Source organism: Leucoraja erinacea, chromosome 10 (assembly GCF_028641065.1).
Source record: "Leucoraja erinacea ecotype New England chromosome 10, Leri_hhj_1, whole genome shotgun sequence".
NCBI classification, from domain to species: Eukaryota; Metazoa; Chordata; class Chondrichthyes; order Rajiformes; family Rajidae; genus Leucoraja; species Leucoraja erinaceus.
The window spans coordinates 22456824-22476962 of record NC_073386.1 but is presented as its reverse complement, the minus strand read 5'-3'; the positions used below and the strand labels follow the sequence as shown (position 1 = coordinate 22476962).

Here is a 20139-nt window from a genome sequence, read left to right as displayed (position 1 = left end):
GACTGTTTATTCACCACGTTTGGTGCCGCTACATTGGTGACCCGCGACGATCCAAATTGGGATTTTAGATTTCTCCCGACACATGCCTCGGAATACCTGATGTCTGCAGTCGACAGCCCAGCCCTGCTGAACGACGCTGCCGCCAACCCGGCCCTACCGTAAGGTCAATGGGCACGGTCCCTGGTGGAATAAAACTGGGTGAAAAAAAGATCTTACCTTCCACTACCTCCAACCTCCGGCAACCACCTTCAACTAGCATCGCAACCGTCTTCGACTAAAAAATTACCGATTTTTAAAACGGCAACATATTTTTAGTCGCGGCCGGTTTTGAATTTTTTTAAATAATCGCTGGAACATAGAAGAAGCAGAAACCACTTTCGACCATTCGGGAGAGTGCAAAAACCTCCGGGAACCGCACGGAAACCTTGGGTGGGGCGCAAAGTCTCCAGAGGTTTCCGTTCAGATTTCCTAAGTGGGACAGGGGCATAAGTCTGTTACTCTTCTAACAATGTCCTGATTTTAGGGAGGTATGTTAAAAAAGGTGAAATTCAATTTTGAGCCAATAATTCCAAAGATATATCATTATTGAGTGAACATAGTAACTTTTAAATCTCTCCCTGCACGGGAGACCCGACCTTTTCCTTGTCGGGTCTCCGTTGCCGTTGGGGCTGCAACGTGGAGCGGCCTCCAACAGGAAGACCGGGGGCTCTGGTGCCGATTACTCACCTCACCGTCGCGGAGCTGGCCGAGTCCGGAGCGGGTGGAGCGGTGGTGGAGCGCTGCTGCGGCCCGACCTCCGGAGATTCGGAGGCTGCAACTGCAGGTCTGGCGGACGGCGGCACCGGGAGCCCGCGGGTCCCTGGAGGGAGACCGCTTTTCAGGGCTCCCGCAACGGCGACTTCTCCCGCCCGAGTTGCGGGGTTGAAGAGCTCCTGGAGCGGGGCCTTACAGCACTGCCCCGCGCGGCTTGGAATGGCCGCAGGACGCTGCGAGCGCACGCCGGGGCTCTAACATCAAGAACCTGGTGTGCGACCTTGCATCACCCGGAATGGCTTTAATGGCCGCGGGACAATCGCCATCGCCAGCCGGGGGCTTTGACTTTGACTCTGACATCGGGGGGGGGGGGGGGGGGGGAGTGCAGTGGAGAGATAAGTTTTTTTTGGCCTTCCATCACAGCAATGGGATGGATGTTTATGTAAATTATGTTGTGCCTTGGGTCTATTTGTTTGTAATGTATGGCTGCAGAAACGTCATTTCGTTTGGACCTCAAGGGGTCCAAATGACAAATAAATTGTATCTTGTATCTTGTTTCTATAAGATCCCACCTCATCCTTCTAAACTCCAGTGAATGCAAGCCTAGTCTTTTCAATCTTTCCTCATATGACAGTTCCGCCATCCCAGGGATCAATCTCGTGAACCTCCGCTGCACTGCCTCAATCACAAGGATGTCCTTCCTCAAATTAGGAGACCAAAACTGTACACAGTACTCCAGATGTGGTCTCACCAGAGCCCTATACAACTGCAGAAGAACCTCTTTACTCCTATACTGAAATCCTCTTGTTATGAAGGCCAACATTCCATTAGCTTTCTTCACTGCCAGCTGTACCTGTAAGCCAACTTCAGTGATCAACTTTCAGTACAAGGACACCCAGGTCTCGCTGCACCTCCCCCTTACCTAACCTAACCCCATTGAGATAATAATCTGCCCCCTTTATTTTACAAGGATATAAAGGACATTTATTATCACATACACCAATTGGTGTAGTGAAATTTGACTTGCCATTGCAGCACACAAATAAAGATAAGACACAACATCAAGAATTTAACAGTAAACATAAAAACATCCCCCCACAATGGTTCCCACTGTGAGGGAAGGCATCAAAAGTCCAGCCCCGACCCCTGTTCACTCATAGTCGGGCCCATTGAGGCCTCCGCAGTCGCCGCTACGGCAGCCCGATGCTTTAGGCCCACTCGCCGGATGATGAAGCTCTGGCGTCGGGTGAACACTCCTCAGCGGCTTGGAATGTCCGGAGCGGCCGCTTCCTCCCCGGAGACCGCGGCTCCCGAAGTCCACAGGCCACGCTGGTCGGAGCTCCGACTCTGCAGACCTGGTCGTGAGATCCCAGGCTCCGCTGTGTTTAAAGCTCAGCGCCGCCCGCGGCTGGAAGCTCCGCAGACCGCAGCTCCGCGATGTTGGAGTCGGCGGTCACAGCACTCCGGAGCTTATCGCACGGCGACCCGGGTAAGGCATCGCCCGCTCCACCATGGTGCCTCAGGGCTGAGCTGCCGCCGAAGCTGAAGTCCTGGCCGGTCCCAGCAAGAAACGCCGCTCCAGACTGTTGGTAGGCCGCGAGGAAGGGGCGAGAACACGACTCGGAGAAAAGCCGCATCTCCGACCAGGTAGGGACTGAGAAAAATAGTTTCCCCCTTTCTCCCCTCACCCGCCACATAAAAAGACTAAAAGACCTCCAAAACAAACACTTTTAACTCACAAAAAATAAAAAAAATAAAAAGACTAACAGCTGCTGGCAGGGCAGCCATATTCGACGGCGCCCCCTACCACCAAAGTGCCGCCAAAGTGGATAACCTCACATTTATCTATATTATACTGCATCTGTCACGCATCTGCCCATTCACTCAACCTGTCCAGGTCACCCTGCAACCTCCTAACATCCTCTTCACAGTTCACACTGCCACCCAGCTTTGTGTCATCCGCAAACTTGCTGGTGTTGTTCCTAATTCCCACTTCCAAATCATTAATAAATATGGTAAACAGTTGAGGCCCCAACACCGAGCCTTGCGGCACTCCACTGGCCACTGCCTGCCATTCTGAAAAGGACCCGTTCACTCCTACTCTTTGCTTCCGGTTTGCCAACCAATTTTCTACCATGTCAACACCCTACCCCCAATACCATGTGCTCTAATTTTAGTCACCAGTCTCCCGTGCGGGACCTTATCAAAGGCTTTCTGAAAGTCTAGATACACTACATCCACTGGCATCCCTTCATCCATTTTACTTGTCACATCCTCAAAAAATCCCAGAAGTTTAGTCAAGCATGATTTCCCTTTCATAAATCCATGTTGACATCGACTAATCCTTTTACTGCTATCCAAATGCCCCATTATTACCTCTTTAATAATTGACTCCAGCATCTTTCCCACCACCGAAGTCAGGCTAACTGGTCTGTAATTCCCCGTTTTCTCTCGCTCCTTTCTTGAAAAGTGGGATAACATTAGCTATCCTCCAATCCACAGGAACTGATCCTGAATCTATTGAACATTGGAAAATGATCACCAATGCGTCCACTATTTCTAGAGCCACCTCCCTGAGGACCCTGGGATGCAGACCATCATGTCCAGGGGATTTATCATCCTTCAGTCCCATTAGCCTACCCAATATTATTTCTCACCTAATGAAAATTTCTTTCAGGTTCCTATACCTCCTTAGATCCTCTGTCCTCCAGTACATCTGGGAGATTGTTTGTGTCTTCCTTAGTGAAGACAGATCCGAAGTACCTGTTCAACTCCTCTGCCATTTCCTTGTTGCGCATAATAATTTCACCCGTGTCTGCCTTCAAGGGACCCACATTTGACTTTGCTACTCTTTTCCCCTTAACATATCTAAAGAGGCTTTTACTGTCCTTCTTTATATTCCTGGCCAACTTCCCTTCGTACTTCATCTTTTCAGCCCGTATTGCCCGTTTTGTTTCCTTCTGTTGTCCTATGAAAGTTTCCCAATCCTCTGGCTTCCGGCTACTCTTTGCTGTGTTATACATCTTTTCTTTTAGTTTTATTCTATCCCTAACTTCTCTTGTCAGCCACAGTTGCCTCCTACTCCCCTTAGAATCTTTCTTCCTTTTTGGAATGAAATGATCCTGCATCTTCCGGATTATGCCCAGAAATTCCTGCCATTGCTGTTCCACCGTCATTCCTGCTAGGATCCCTTTCCAGTCTACCTTGGCCAGCTCCCCTCTCACGCCTTCATAGTCCCCTTTGTTCAACTGCATCGCCCGCACTTCCGATTTTCTCAAATTGCAGATTTTTTTAGTTTTAGTTTTACATCATTCAGAACTATTCATTCCATTATTTATTAGATCATAGCACTATCGTGAAATAAGTACTGAGTGATTCCTTTCAAATTAAATGATTTGAACTGTTTCCAACAAGACAAGATGATAGATAATTCCAATTTTCTGAGGTTATATAGGGATATTTTTTATTTACCTCAAACTGGCTTCAGTAATTTTGGATTCTTTAACATAAATATTTACCCCATCAATATTTAATCTAATCAAAAATAAAATAATTTAAAAAATGGTTTAACTGACTACACATTTTTGCAAATACATAAAAAAGAATGCTAAATGAATGAGAATTTGGTTAGATGTAGTTTTGATGTTATCCACTTTTTCACCAGTTGAGGGTGCTGCTGAATTGCTGTAAAATGATAACTGAACTGTAATAGCAGTCAATATTAACTTCAGGGTGAAGGCAGGACATGTTTTACTTTGTTGATCAGATTTGGTTGCATAATAATGTTACCATTGGCAGATGTAGTAGAACAAACAAAACAAAAGTCATTTATCTTATGATAATACTTTTTTGAAGCTCTGCGAAATGTCAATGTGTATTTTCTTCGGCAGCCCCTCAGGATCAGGGATGACTGATTCCAATTCTGTGTTATGAGGTGACTGATGAAGATAACGTGGGATTAACAAGTGGGGCATGACTTGCCTGTCAGGGCAGGTGGTGGGTGGGCTTTTGTGTGTAACTGATGCATGGACTCGAGGTTAGTGCCAGCCTGAATCTCCTCCAATTTGACTGGCTATAAGCCAGAGGTTACCAGGAGCATTAGGGATACTATACTTTTTCAAGCAGGTTTGAAAACATCTTTGATTTCTTTTCTCGTTACACCTTTTAACCTCTTCCAGGGACAGAACTTGGAATAGAATATTTGTTTGGGGCATTTAAGTGACTTGGCCTGCCGAGTGGAGCTGGTTGAGGTTAGCTACAAGGAACTTGGCCTTGGACAGGATATTGACGTTGGTTTATTCATACTTCCAGTGGATTTAAATGATTTTGCAGAGGTGGTATTAATGGTATCTCTTCAGTGTTTTGAGGTGAATGCTCAAGATAACTCAAATCTTAGATGGAAGGAGAAGGTCTGGGGTAATGTTGCCTGGTAGACCACAGGTTTTGTGGTGAGTGTGAGGTCTTGGTCTTCAAACACCCTTTTCTTCAGATGGCCAGAGGATGTGCGTGTGAATTTTATCATCTTTTTCAGCGTTGTTGACCCAACACTTCTTTCAATATTTCGTACCACAGTATTGCACCTCAACCCCAACAAACATTTTGCCTCGTGTTGAACTATGCCACGGGACTAATGGTAAACTGCTCAAACTATGTTGTCTCTATTCCACCACAACCAAGGCCATGCCAGCCTCAATAGTTGTGATGCAGCCTGCACACAATATTTGCATATGTATATTTATGGAGCCATCATCAACTTGTTCACTAAGCACACGTGGATGGGCCTTATACTAAATATCTGTGAAACAGAGGTCCTGTACCAATCTGCCCCTGTTGTGCAATTCTGCCCACCAACAATAAATATTCATGACAAAATCCCTTCCATATCTCATGAGCCACTATCAATGAAGACAGATGATAGGGGAATAGGGTATCTGGAGATCAAGACCCGAACCAGCAAAAATCATCATTATGTATAAGGTGATGATAAAGTGCAAATAAAGCAAGTGTTAATGACCGATTAATAATGGACCGATAAATTATTTCTTGAAAGAATATTGGCATTCTTCTGAGGCAGAGATTAACTACAGAAATTATTTGGAAGGCTAAATCATGAACCAGCCCAGAAATTAGTCAAAACTTTGGTTAACATTAGAGAGAATCATCTTAAACTGTGACAGATACTAGGTTTGCACAAATATTGCAATTTAAATCTCATCAATCACTTGTCAGGGCAGTGGGCACGGATGTGATGAAACATTTGTATTAGCAGTCATATCTTAACTTCATGTTCTGCTTTTACACAGCTGGAGGAATTTTACCACTATAACTCATCATGTGATCTTCAAGTTTATTGAGTGGTAAGAATGTTCTGTAACCTTTTAATTTTATGCATGTAGTTTAGTCTAAAATTAAGCCTAGATATTTGGATACAGTTTATATTGAGTTCTTAAATTAGTTTGACATATAATCTTTTTAATTATCTTGTTTTTGATAAAAATGTACTTAGATTTGTTAGAATAACATTTGTAGACCTACCTAAATTATGCAATCATTGGAATGAAAGTATATGCAGTATAGATCATGAATTAAATATCGTTCTTTGCTACACAGAAGCAAGCCATTTGGCCAATCCAGCCCATACTGGCAGTAATGCTCCATTCAAACCTCCTCCTTCAAGTAAATCGATAGTCCCTTCTCTCTTGTCCCATTTCCCTTTAGAAGTTTCTAAATTATTTGCTTCATGCACTCCCTCTGTAGTAGTTTTTTTTTAATTCTTTGGGTAAAGAAATTTGTTCTCAATTCCCTGTTTGATTTCTTGGCATATTCTTTCCTGCTCTGTGTCCACACTGTAGATACCTTTCCGAATTTAAAAGACCTTTATTAGGTCATCTCTCATCTTTTTCTCAAGAAGAGATAGAGATGTGCATTCACAAAGTCTGGTGCTCATATCTGTAAATCCATGGCATTTCATGGTGTTTACATTATTTTCCTTTGTATTTATCATCTTTATGTATCCTATATTTAAAGGAAATTTACTTGTCTGTCAGCTGCTTCCTTCACCCTACATTCAAACGTTAACATGTAACTGCATCAGTTTGCAGTATATATCTATAGTCATAAGTTAATGGAGAAAGATGCAGAGGATCCATGTGTACTGGTTGGGAACAAATTGGTTTAATCTAGAACTTGACACGTTTGCATTTATACATCAAACAGCCACTGAGTTTTAGATGTGAGTGAATCTCCTTTTACTGAGTATGATACATGTACAGGGATTTAAATATGTACATTGTGGCTACAACGGTAATAGATCTTACCGAATTGTCAGGATTTGTACAGGGAAACAGCTGGAGAAAGAGGTGAGGGAACGGGTGGGGCAAAAGTTAGCAAGTGGTAGGTGGCCCAGCTAAGGAGGAGTTGACAGGCAGATGAGTCAGGTCGGGCAGTGTATGGTGGAGATAGTAACAAAGGCTGGACATGATAAGTGGAGAAGACAAAAGGGATGTGAATGGTGGAATGTGATAAAAAATATTGTCAGCGTATATGGGATAAAACTCATCTATATTTAAATATAAGTTATCTAAAGGGGCAGGCAAGGCTTTAATTTAATATTTCAGCTGAGAATTTACACGTCCAGTTGTGTAGCACTCCCTCAGTAGTACTCAGCTCCTTCAGTCAACTTGGGCAGTGTATTCATCTCTAGTGCGAGAATTAAGCCCATATGTTGCTAAATTTGAGAAAAGAGCACCACTGCTGAGTCAAGGCTGGTCAGAAAGAAGTGGAAAGAAAACTGTTGTGGTGAGCGAAAGAATAGTTCAAAGAACATTTTATGGGAAAGTTTAGAGAAAGAGTTTACATGGGTAATTGCAGGATTTAAGGGCTAGTGACTGTGAAGATCTATGAAGTGAAGCGATGATGAGTGTTGAGTCACCCACGTCTGTAGAAGGCAGTTTACATGTACTGATATATCTATATAAAAGGTCAATTTCTTAGTTGTGTCCATGGAGGAAATTGAAGGTGAAATTGAAAATGTATGTATTGAGATAGATGGATGTAAAACACAGAGTTGATGAGAAAGGGAATGGTATTAATGAAGACAAAGCCTAACAATCTATATGTGTTTGAAGAAGGGTTCTGACTCGAAATATCACCTATTCCTTTTCTCCGGGGGTGCTGCCTGATCTAAGTTACTCCAGCATTTTGTGTCTACCTTTGTTATAAACCAGCATCTGCAGTTCCTTCCTACACAATCGATATATGTTACAGTTAGTAGGAGGCAGGAAAAATTTGAATCTTGAGATGACAGTAAGGATTAGTATTTTCAGAAGTAAAGGGGAAAAATATTGAGCCAAAAGGTCATGTATAATTTCTGTGGTTTACTTGCACAGTAGTGACTGACATTAGTGATTTGGAAGAGTATTGTGTGAGATTCCAATATATTTCCAGACTTTATTTTTTGACACCTCTTTTATGAAAACTGAATTTAATTATCTGTGACATCAATGTGTCCTGAATGCAGTAACATCAAAATACTTTAATATTCATTAACAGGATCCGATTATCCATGGAAAGGCAGTATTTATTGCCCCTTTAATTATCCTTGAGAAAATTGTGGTAAACCTTGAACCTTTGATCTGTGCTCTGCAGATATTTGCACTGTAGCCTCAGTTAAGGAATTCTGAGATTTTAACCCAGGAACAATAAAATAAAATACTTAATATGTATGGTATATTTATGGCTGGTCCAGTTATGATTCTGGTTATTGGTGAGTCCAGGAGGTATGGAGATTTTGACACTTTAATCTTCAGTTTTCTCAGTTATTTGATAGTTATCTTTAATCTACCATGTAAAACAGACTGATTTTTATTTCATGCAAAGCGCAATATAAATTGCAGGAGTTTAAAACAAAGTTAAGTTTTCTCCATCTGCAATTTGTTTTTAAACTTGTTTATAGTAACCTTAAGCTCATGCTTACTCAAATCTTTTGGTGTTCCTTGGTAGACCGAAAACCGAGTTGAGTGCAGTGTCAGATCAGCCATGATCTTATTAGAGGATGGAGCAAGCTTGTAGGGATGAATTCCATACTGCTGCTTCTAATTTGTATGTTGTACTGTATATACATCCATATGTAAACCTGATGTGAATGCAGCTTGAGTCAGCGAACAAGAAGCTTTAACAAGGAAAATGATATTTTTTTAATGGGAAAGCTAATAAATCTGAGCGTGCAGAGTTATGTAGTGTACTGGTGAAATCAGGAAGTTAACATACAGAAACAGTAACCAGTTATGGCAAATGTTAGCGTTGACTGGAGTGCTGGAGTTCATCATTTTGGTGTGGCTTCACCTGGACACATAAAGATGGACATATTTGCCTTGAAGGAGGTGCAACATAGATTGATTCTTGGATGAGAGTAATATTGTATATGGACAGCTTGAGTAAGAATTATCCTATACCCACGAATTTAGAAGATTGAGAGGCAGTCTCATATATCATTTTGATAAGGAAGACACAATGAGGATGTCTAATCTAGGTAGAGAATCTTGATCTACGGGCTTATCCTCTTAGCAAAAGAGACTAGCCATTTAGGTTGGAATCATAGAATTATGGAAATGTGCAGTGTACAGAAATTGGACCTTTCTGCCTTTCTTGTCCATGTTTACATTGAAGCCTGTCTGTGCCAATCCCATTTGGTCACATCAGGGTCGTATCTCTCTACACCTTCCCTATCCAACTACCTGTCCAAAGGCCTTTTAAACATTGTAATTGTGTTCACCTCCACTAATTCCTCTGATAGCTCTTTCCAGATTAACACCACTCTCAGTGTGAAAAACATACTCCTTTCATGTTCTCCCCCTCCTTAAACCTGTGTGCTGTAATTCTAGATTCCCCTGCTGTATGTCCTGCCTTCCGTTAATATTACTGTAATTTGATCACATAAATCCTCGTTGAACAATTACATTTATTGGAAGTATTTAAATCTCCCTGAGATTCATATTTATAAAAGGGTATCTTGCAAATGTGAGTATTCTAAATAAATATTCGAAGAGGGCTATAACGAAGTCAGTCTTCTCTGTCAGCAGTAGGGGCGCTCGAAGCCTGACTGAGGAAGGATTGTAGGAAATTGTAAGCATCATCAGGGAGGGGGCTGAGACTGAGTGGCAACTGATCCAAGTGGGTTACGTTGAAGAGGAGTTCAGGAATAAAACAGGAGCCCAAAGCTTTTGCAAACACACTAAAGAAAGGCTCCGCATTCATCACACCAGTGCCGGGCTGCATTGTGTTCGCAAAGGGATTGTTTTCTTTTTAAAGCGAAACCTCTCCATTCATTCATTCCGCAGATTCAAAAGAGAACCATACATTTGTTGCTTCCAAAAAGTTTCTTAGTTTACGATTTCCACAACCAACAAGCTTCCCTCTCGGGACGAACTTTTTTGTGCTGAAAACAAAAATACGAACTTAAGGAAAAGGCGGAACGTCCGATAGGAATAACGCAGGCGAGAGACTTAAAAAAAAGAAGTTACTTTAACATTTCGGCTACGGATTTTACAACAATTCCACACATGCAGAGCTACAAATACGACAAAGCTATGCCTGCCGACAACAGAAATGGTGGGACTTCAACTCTGAATAATAAGGACCACAAAAAGGTCATGTTAATCTGCTTGGATCTCTTTTGCTTATTTCTTGGTGAGTACATTTTAGAAGCTACTATATGCCTAGTAGTAATCCGTGCTGCGTTGTGTTTACATATTGTCAGGGGCAGGCAGTAGGTGTTGCCACTGTTCTTGAAATATTACTATAAAATAAATCAAAGAATCAAACTTCATCTTTGAAAAAAGATGAATGAATGACTGAACTCATCCCACCTTTAGCCGCGAGCTAAGCTAAAATGTTTAGTGCAAATAATCACGATCGATTAGATTTAAATGCATCCTTTTACACACTGTTGAAACTTCACTTGCTATATGTTGGCTCTACTGGAACTTACACGAGAGGCCATGTCATCTTAAAGGGAAAACAGAATTTGAACCAATATTGGATTAAATTAAAGCATGGAGTGCTATATGGATGAGTTAGTGCACAGACCTGCTAATGGCATGTATCTCCGCCATGGTCAGATCCATGAAGTGTTTAAGTGTGCAGTGGACGCAGAACCAGATGTGACCTCGGTTTACTACATATCCATGCACCGTATTTACTAGTTGCGTAGATACGAGATGGAAAGAAAAGGATGGATGGGGATAATCTTTAACCATTAAGGTCCCACATCTTTTATTTTAACTCTTTCGAAGCTGGACAACAGTTCATAAAGAACTATTATTATTATTGCTTATGTTTTACGTAGACAACCTGTAGCCTAATGTGGTAATCAAACCATGGTCGGATTTATTTACGTTTTGTAATACGATTATGACATTACACGTAATGTCATTCATTGCAGGTGAATTCTGATTATTTTGTCTAATGATAATTGGACATTTTATGTGAATTTATAAATGCTATTTACAAAATTTTCTGTCAGCTAAATCAAGATTAGGACTTCAGTAAGAGAGCATAATTAAAACTCCAGAATGGAATTTACCTGTCTACTTTTGGCTCTATAAACCTGATTGCATTTAAATGCTTGTTGCTAGTGGCTGTAACATTTGGTAATAACTTCATCTACAGAAGGGATCTGCAAGAAAACTCAAATCTTTGGATTGCACGGCATTTCACTAATGCTTGTGTTGACATCTGTGCCACTGTTTCAACTTTTAAATACATTGAATCATAGAATGCACCGTTTCCTGCCAACACAAGCTTTCGGATAAACCTCTACTTACCAGCAAGGCTATCTTGGGGTTATACAGCGGGACAGGTAGCATCTCTGGAGAGAAAGAATGGGTGACGTTTGGGTCAGACTGAGGAAGGGTCTCGACCCCCGAAATGACACCCATTCCTTCTCTCCAGAGATGCTGCCTGTCCCGCTGAGTTACTCCAGCTTTTTGTGTCTATCTTCAGTTTAAACCAGCATCTGCAGTTCCTTTTTACATACTGTTACATCTTGTGGTTATGATAGATAAACAAAAATAAGCCACTTTTCCCATATTGCTGATACAGGTAATGGTACTCGCATCTATGTTTATAACACCAAATCCATTAGCCATTCTGCTATGGATGTGGTGTTAAATAACTGCTCCACCAGCCCCAAACCCCCGTTACATAGTGATGGGATTCAATTACAGTTATAAACTAAACAGAGGCCTGGAGGGTACCATCACTAGTCTGTGTTTTGACAGTGTTTGGATACAATATGCTTCTTTAAATGCAGGGAATGTAAAAAGCACAGGTTTGTTTACTTTTGAAGACAGTAAGACAAGAGACTGTAGTGGGATACATAATGAACGAGTCCCATTTCTACTAATACGATTATGATGCAAAGTAATAAAGCCAATGAAACCATGAAGGGTGGATTCTATTAAATGAAAACCTATTAGATGTTTGTGCACAAGCTCTGATCAAGAGCATATGCATTTCACACTCATAAAAACACCACAGGAATTTGTTATGTGTGCATTCTGCCCTTACACCTTTGAATGTCAGAATGCTCTTATGAACATCAACTGCAGAACTTGGATAATGTTTTAACTCAACAAATTAAGATGGTAATTAATAATGATCTCTGAATTTGGAACCATAAACCTCTGTTTCCAAATAATGCCAAATCCCATCTGCCCTCACAGGTATGATCATTGATTGCAATAATGTTGATTTACCTATTTTTATATGGTGAAGTCCTTGTTATTAAAAGCTAATTAGAAATAAGGAATTTGAAAGCTTGCCAATAAACAGTTGTCAAAAAAAAATCTTGATAGTGGGAGGCGCACTCACAGGCACTTAAAGAAGGGCCTTGACCTGAAACATCACCTATCCATGTTCTCCAGAGATGCTGCCTAACCTGCGAGATACTCTTAAAATAGTAATTAAACAAATGTTATCAAACTTAAAAATAAGCCATTTAGAAAAAGAAAAGCAAATCATTCTGACAAACATAGTGTCAGAAGCTGAAGATAGTTATTTAAGTGTTGACAGTGCAATTGTATCTCACTTTTCTACCTCTCAGATGTAAAGGTACTCCATCATCAGGAGTTTCAGGCATGAAATCAGGAACTCCCATTTGTCAATCAATAAATACAATGGCTTGACGCTTTCAGATATTTCGGAACCAATAACTCTTGGAAAACCAGGCTAATATTGAATATGGGGCCTCTGGCAGGAGACTTGAAGAGTCAAGTGTCTCTCACTGCACACATTGAATTAGGCAAATCGGCAGTAGACACGGTTTGCCATCTGTCACTTTTCCCAGTCTTTAAGATGGAGCCTATTCATGAATAATTCTGCCAATTCTGAGGATTCAAAAGTTTGGGAAAATATTCCTGAAGAATGTAAACTGGTTTATTGGTGTCAATTTATCCGATGCACCAGATCCAGGTCAGATTAACAAAGAACAATAATGATATGGCAATCTTTAATAATGAAACCATTATTAGCAATAATAATACTGCCGATGTGCCTATTTCAATGTGTGCAGTGAGAGACACTTGAATCTTCAAGTCTCCTGCCAGAGGCCCCATATTCAATATTATCCTGCTGGAAAATTGTTCCCGATGTTGGGGGAGTCCAGAACTAGGGGGTCACAGTTTAAGAATAAGGGGTAGGTCATTTAGCGATGACTGCGATGAGGAAAAACTTCTTCACCCAGAGAGTTGTGAATCTGTGGAAATCTCTGCCACAGAAGGCAGTGGAGGCCAATTCACTGGATGTTTTCAAGAGAGGATTAGAATTAGCTCTTAGGGCTAAAAGAATCAAAGGATATGGGGGAAAAGCGGAACGGCGTACTGATTTTTACATGATCATATTGAATGCCGGTGCTGCCTCGAAGGGCTGAATGGCCTACTCCTGCACCTATTTTTCTATGTTTCTAATAAACACAGGAACAAATACTCATAGGTAAAACTGTAAACATAGTCAGAAGCTTCAACTGCTCATTTTCTTTATTAAGTACTCTGCTTCCAACTTTTTCATTAAATCACTAGCAAACATGACATGCTTGTTTCAAGCCTGATACTGATACCACATTGCATGGACTATAAATTAGTTTCTAATGTGAATGGCCCTGAATATTGTTAACAGAAAGGCTTTCCAGCTATGGAATGCTTATCTAGTAACAGCGGAAGTTGTACATATCAATTACTCTATTTGTTAGTCCAATTTCAATGTAATTTGTTAGCTGAAGTGGAAATAGGGTAATAGAAGAGAGGTTTTATCACACAGCTGATGGTGTTTTATGGCAAGTTTTCTATGTGACTGCGAAAGGTTCCTATTTCCACAACTGCAGGTGGCAATGCTATTCTGTAATTCTGTATTTGTTGCAAGGACTGCTTAGCAATAGTCAGCATAGCTTTGTGTGTAAAATTGTGTCTCGCACAATCTGAAGAGGTCACCAAGTGGATTGTTGAGCGTAGGCCAGTGGACATTGTCTATATGGATACCAGCCAGGCATGTGACAAAGCCCCGTTTGGTAGGCTAGTCTGGAAGGTTAGAATACATGGCATCCAAGGCGAGCAAGCCAATTGTATTCAAAATTTGCTTGGAGGAAAGGGTCAATGGGTAGTTGTGTGGGTGGTGGTGGGGGAGGGGAGGGGAGGTGATTTTCTGATTGGAGGCTTGAGGACAGTAGTGTGCTGCAGGGGTCGACACTGTATACACTGTTGTTTGTTATCTACATTAACTATTTGGATGGCAATGTAGTTATCAATGTTAGTAAATTTGCAGATTACACCAAAGTTGTTGGAAGGATATCTAAGTTTACAGCAGGATCTAGATCAGTTGGGAAGGTTGCCAAGGAATGGCAAACGGAATTTAATTATGTCCAGTGTGATGTGTTGCACTTTGGTATGTCAGACAGGCAGGTCTTACACAGTAAATAGGAGCGCTCTGGAGAGTGTTGCAGAACCGAGAGATCTGGGAATGCAGGTGCATGTTTCCCTGATAGTTGAGAGTCAGGGGCATGCAGAAGGCCTTTGCATGCTTGCCTTCATTGTGAAAACTATTGGGTACTAAAGTTGGTATATCATGATGCAGCTGTACAACTTGTTGGTGAGACCAGACTTGGAGTAATATGGGTGCTTCTGGTCAGCCAACAATAGGAAGGATTCCATTAAGTTGGAAAGGATACAGAAGAGATTCGCCAGTATGTTACTTGGGCTTACGGGCTTGAGTTATGGGGAGAGGTTGGATAGGCCAGGACCTTTTCCTTTGGAGCGTGGGAGGCTGAGGGTGTACATTATTGGGAGGTATAAGATCAAGAGGGGCATGGATAAAGTGAGCATTCAGTCTTTATTTGCAAGGGAGAGGATTCTAAAACTAGAAGACATAGGCCTAAGGTGAGAAGGGAGACATTTATGAGGGATCTCAGGGGAAATCTTTTTCACTCAGTGTCCATATCCGAGTTGCCGAAGGAAGCTATAGAAGCGGTTAGAATTATGACTTTTAATAGGCATTTAGACAATTATAAGGATACAATGGGTTTAGAGGGCTATGAACCAAATGTATGCAAATGGGGATAGTCATTGGCATAGACAAGGTGGGTTAAAGGGCTTATTTTCGTACCGTATAGCTCTATGAAAATAATTTCCTTGTAGTTCTGTGTATTTTTACTCCTTATACTCTCCTTAAAAGCATTTGTCACGTGTTACTGAGTTTTAGATTTTTACTTCGCTCAAGATGAAGTCATTTCCACTAAATGTTGTTCTGTTAAATTAAACATCTGTAAAAAATATATTAATGATAAATTGAAACATCTTTTTCCCCAATTTGTTTCAGATAGATTCCAATAAATGATGACTAACTAAGTCACCTAGGAATTTACTTGGAGAATATAGTGAGTGGATTTAGAACCAGCCAAGATAATCCCATGATATTTGATGTTGTACACTTGTACCATTAGGCTCCGAATCCTTTCCAAGAGTTGCTTAGTTCATCATTTCTTTTTCCTGACTAAAGACTCCGTCAATAATACCCACCCCTCCCTTATTTTCCTGGGTAATACCCAGGAGACAAAAATAAAGAAAAACGAAGTGAAATTAATACTAAGTTTCTACTTTTTTAGGTTTCTTCCCCTAAATGTTATTCATGAGTGACTGTGAACTACATGGGAGCCATCTTTGAAAAGATGCTGAAATGAATTATACCAGACTCTCTAATCGTTGATCATTGGCAATTACATTGTGGATGCTGAATTGAGTGGTATAGAGTATCCCAGGGATACTCTTACCAACATAAAATTGAACTTTTGGGTGCAAGATATGACGTTCATCGAATAGTCACAAAACAAAAACTAGGGACCTATCTTATTGAAATTGAAAATGATGCATCATAGAAACATAGAAATTAGGCGCAGGAGTAGGTCATTTGGCCCTTCGAGCCTGCACCGCCATTCAATATGATCATGGCTGATCATCCAACTCAGTATCCCGTACCTGCCTTCTCTTCATACCCTCTGATCCCCCTAGCCACAAGGGTCTCATCTAACTCCCTCTTAAATATAGCCAATGAACTGGCCTCAACTACCCTCTGTGGCATAGAGTTCCAGAGATTCACCACTCTCTGTGTGAAAAAAGTTCTTCTCATCTCGGTTTAAAGGATTTCCCCCTTATCCTTAAGCTGTGACCCCTTGTCCTGGACTTCCCAACATCGGGAACAATCTTCCTGCATCTAGCCTGTCCAACCCCTTAAGAATGTTGTAAGTTTCTATAAGATCCCCTCTCAATCTCCTAAATTCTAGAGAGTATAAACCAAGTCTATCCAGTCTTTCTTCAAAAGACAGTCCTGACATCCCAGGAATCAGTCTGGTGAACCTTCTCTACACTCCCTCTATGGCAGTAATGTCCTTCCTCAGATTTGGAGACCAAAACTGTACGCAATACTCCAGGTGTGGTCTCACCAAGACCCTGTACAACTGCAGTAGAACCTCCCTGCTCCTATACTCAAATCCTTTTGCTATGAAAGCTAACATACCATTCGCTTTCTTCACTGCCTGCTGCACCTGCATGCCATTTTCAATGACTGGTGTACCATGACACCCAGGTCTCGCTGCATATCCCCTTTTCCTACTCGGCCACCATTTAGATAATAGTCTGCTTTCCTGTTTTTGTCACCAAAATGGATAACCTCACATTTATCCACATTATACTGCATCTGCCAAACATTTGCCCACTCACCCAGCCTATCCAAGTCACCTTGCAGTCTTCTAGCATCCTCCTCACAGCTAACACTGCCCCCCAGCTTCGTGTCATCCGCAAACTTGGAGATATTGCCTTCAATTCCCTCATCCAGATCATTAATATATATTGTAAATAGCTGGGGTCCCAGCACTGAGCCTTGCGGTACCCCACTAGTCACTGCCCGCCATTGTGAAAAAGACCCGTTTACTCCTACTCTTTGCTTCCTGTTTGCCAGCCAGTTCTCTATCCACATCAATACTGAACCCCCAATGCCGTGTGCATTAAGTTTGCATACTAATCTCTTATGTGGGACCTTGTCGAAAGCCTCCTGGAAGTCCAGATACACCACATCCACTGGTTCTCCCCTATCCACGCTACTAGTTACATCCTCGAAAAATTCTATAAGATTCGTCAGACATGATTTACCTTTCGTAAATCCATGCTGACTTTGTCCAATGATTTCACCACCTTCCAAATGTGCTGCTATCCCATCTTTAATAACTGAATCTAGCAGTTTCCCCACCACCGATGTTAGACTAACTGGTCTGTAATTCCCCGTTTTCTCTCTCCCTACCTTCTTAAAAAGTGGGGTTACGTTTGCTACCCGCCAATCCTCAGGAACTACTCCAGAATCTAAAGAATTTTGAAAGATTATTACTAATGCATCCACTATTTCTGGAGCTACTTCCTTAAGTACTTTGGGATGCAGCCTGTCTGGCCCTGGGGATTTATCGGCCTTTAATCCATTCAATTAACCCAACACCATTTCCCGACTAACCTGGATTTCACTCAATTCCTCCAACTCCTTTGACCCGCTGTCCCCTGCTATTTCCGGCAGATTATTTATGTCTTCCTTAGTGAAGACGGAACCAAAGTAGTTATTCAATTGGTCCGCCATATCCTTGTTCCCCATGATCAACTCACCTGTTTCTGACTGCAAGGGACCTACATTTGTTTTAACTAATCTCTTTCTTTTCAGTTCAATTAAAGAGTCTGACATGTCAGATGTTATTGTCTGGCATATGATTTTTGCCAGCGCTGTTGATCAATGCACAGAATATTTGATATCAAATACTGGTGCAACCATTTTAAACAATACAGATCAGTAGTATCTGATAGAACACCTGCCTCATTGATTATTCCATACCTCACGTTGGATGATGTTACTTGGGGCATGGGATTAGATTTGGGCAGTTATTCACCAGCAGTAGGGCAAGGTGTTCCATGTCCCTCCGCCGCACATGTCCATATACATGCGCATAAGCACAGGCATGCACACATACACGTGTTTCCTTTATCATCGTTACTTTTTTGCATATCTTTCATTCATTGTTCATTATCACATCACCGTCTCTCTCGTTTCCCTAATCCCTAACCAGTCTGAAGAAGGGTCTCGACCCGAAACGTCACCATTCCTTCTCTCCAGTGATGCTGCTTGTCCCGCTGAGTTACTCCAGCTTTTTGTGTCTATCTTCAGTTTAAACCAGCATTTGCAGTTCCTTCTTACACATTTTGTATGTGTGTCCCCCTGCTCCAAGTTTTGTCTCAACTCCATAATAGCCTGTCATGTAAGTGTTCGACATGGAAGAGTTCCTTTAAGATCTTCAACCGTTCCCAGGTAGAAGCACATGAAATTCATAGCAATTTGAAGCTTTTTTGCAACCCATGTTGGGAAATGTGCTGATTCCATTTTAGTATATGATTCTGGGTATAAACATCAGAGTGCTGGCTTTAACATATTTTTAGTTAAACATGCATTTTTGCAGGGTTTCCAAGTGGGTATTAGTGGAATAGAAATTCTTTAAGACACTCCGTAAGGATAAAATTCAGTTTCTGGATAAGTGATTTTGTAAAAGGAAAATATTGCCAACTCACTAACTTCTGTTTGCTGTGTACAAAACAACTTTAAGGCATGCATGTGATTTTCTGTTGAAATTATACATGGAGAAATCGCATTAGAAAGATCCCTTGAAGGTTGTTATTACTGAATATATCATGTTACTGAAAACATTCCAGAAACCGATAAAAGGACCATTTAAAATTTTTATTTGTTTATCAACGGTGCTAAAATTTCCACAGATAAAATTAAAATTTTCTAAGCGGTGAAATTCAAATTAATTTGTTTCTGAAATTTGTCTTTTTCTGGACAAAAGCTGAATATTAAATTGGTGATTTCCTTACATTCCACACAGTCAGTGCTCAGTCCTATGAGTGACATCTGGAATGAATTTGCAAGAGGCTTCACAAAGGCAGTTGTCACTGATGAAATTGTGTATGCAATGAAATGCAGCCAGTCTCACTCTGAAATGCAAAACTTTATTGCCCAGCCCATTTCCGTAGTACTCAGAGCTAATTGGCGAGTAATTGTTTGACTTGTTTATGGCAGAAAGCGTTTGGTAGATTCTTAGTGAAATGTTGTGATCTCAATTGCCTGCATTCAATGACTGTGAAAACGTTATCTCTTCTCTGAATTAACTCACCAAGTCACTGCACACAAACTAATGTGTAAGTCAAGATTGGCTTCTAACATTGGAAGTCTTACTTTAAAAGGCGTTTCAAAAGGCTGAAAATTGCATGTTATATTCATCCATTACATTGTTCAGTAATTGAGGATCAATCTTGGTACAATGGTGGTGTTCAGAATTAGTCGAATTAACCCTATTTTCGCTTCATGGTGCATTCAAAAGAGATTTTAAATGATCTGCTAGTTGGCCTTTGTATGCAGAGCATTTACACATTTATCAATGTACTCAGAGTTAATGTTCAATGTCCTCTTGGGTTTCAACCACATAGAGATGGGAAAGAATGAAAGATTTCCTATCTGCTGAGTACTTAAGGGCCTGTCCCACTTGGGCGTTATTTGCGCGTCATTTACGCGACATAATTTACGCGTCACGACGCAAGACGTGCGCGTTATGACGCTCGCTTAACGCGCGCATTGCGTACATTACGCACGCATGCGCGTGGTGAGGTGACAGGCAGTGACGCGCGGTGAGCGAGCGGCGCCCCAGGATTTTTGGATGCTCAAAATCCTCACGGCCCACCTGCGTGATGCGCAAATGACGCCCAAGTGGGACAGGCCCTTTACTTGTAGATGGGAGGTTTAAGAAAGAACTGCAGA

The 20139-nt window shown here is 41.3% G+C and overlaps 1 protein-coding gene across 1 annotated transcript in view; it reads left to right on the top strand.

Moving 5' to 3' along the window:
* The first annotated feature begins 9899 nt into the window (after window positions 1-9899).
* The window catches only part of plpp3 (phospholipid phosphatase 3), a 118353-nt gene continuing 108113 nt past the window's right edge, over window positions 9900-20139 (top strand). The window contains exon 1 of the mRNA XM_055641679.1: window positions 9900-10440. Coding sequence (XP_055497654.1) covers window positions 10314-10440 — 127 coding nt within the window. The 5' untranslated portion in view covers window positions 9900-10313. The remainder of the gene's footprint in view (window positions 10441-20139) is intronic.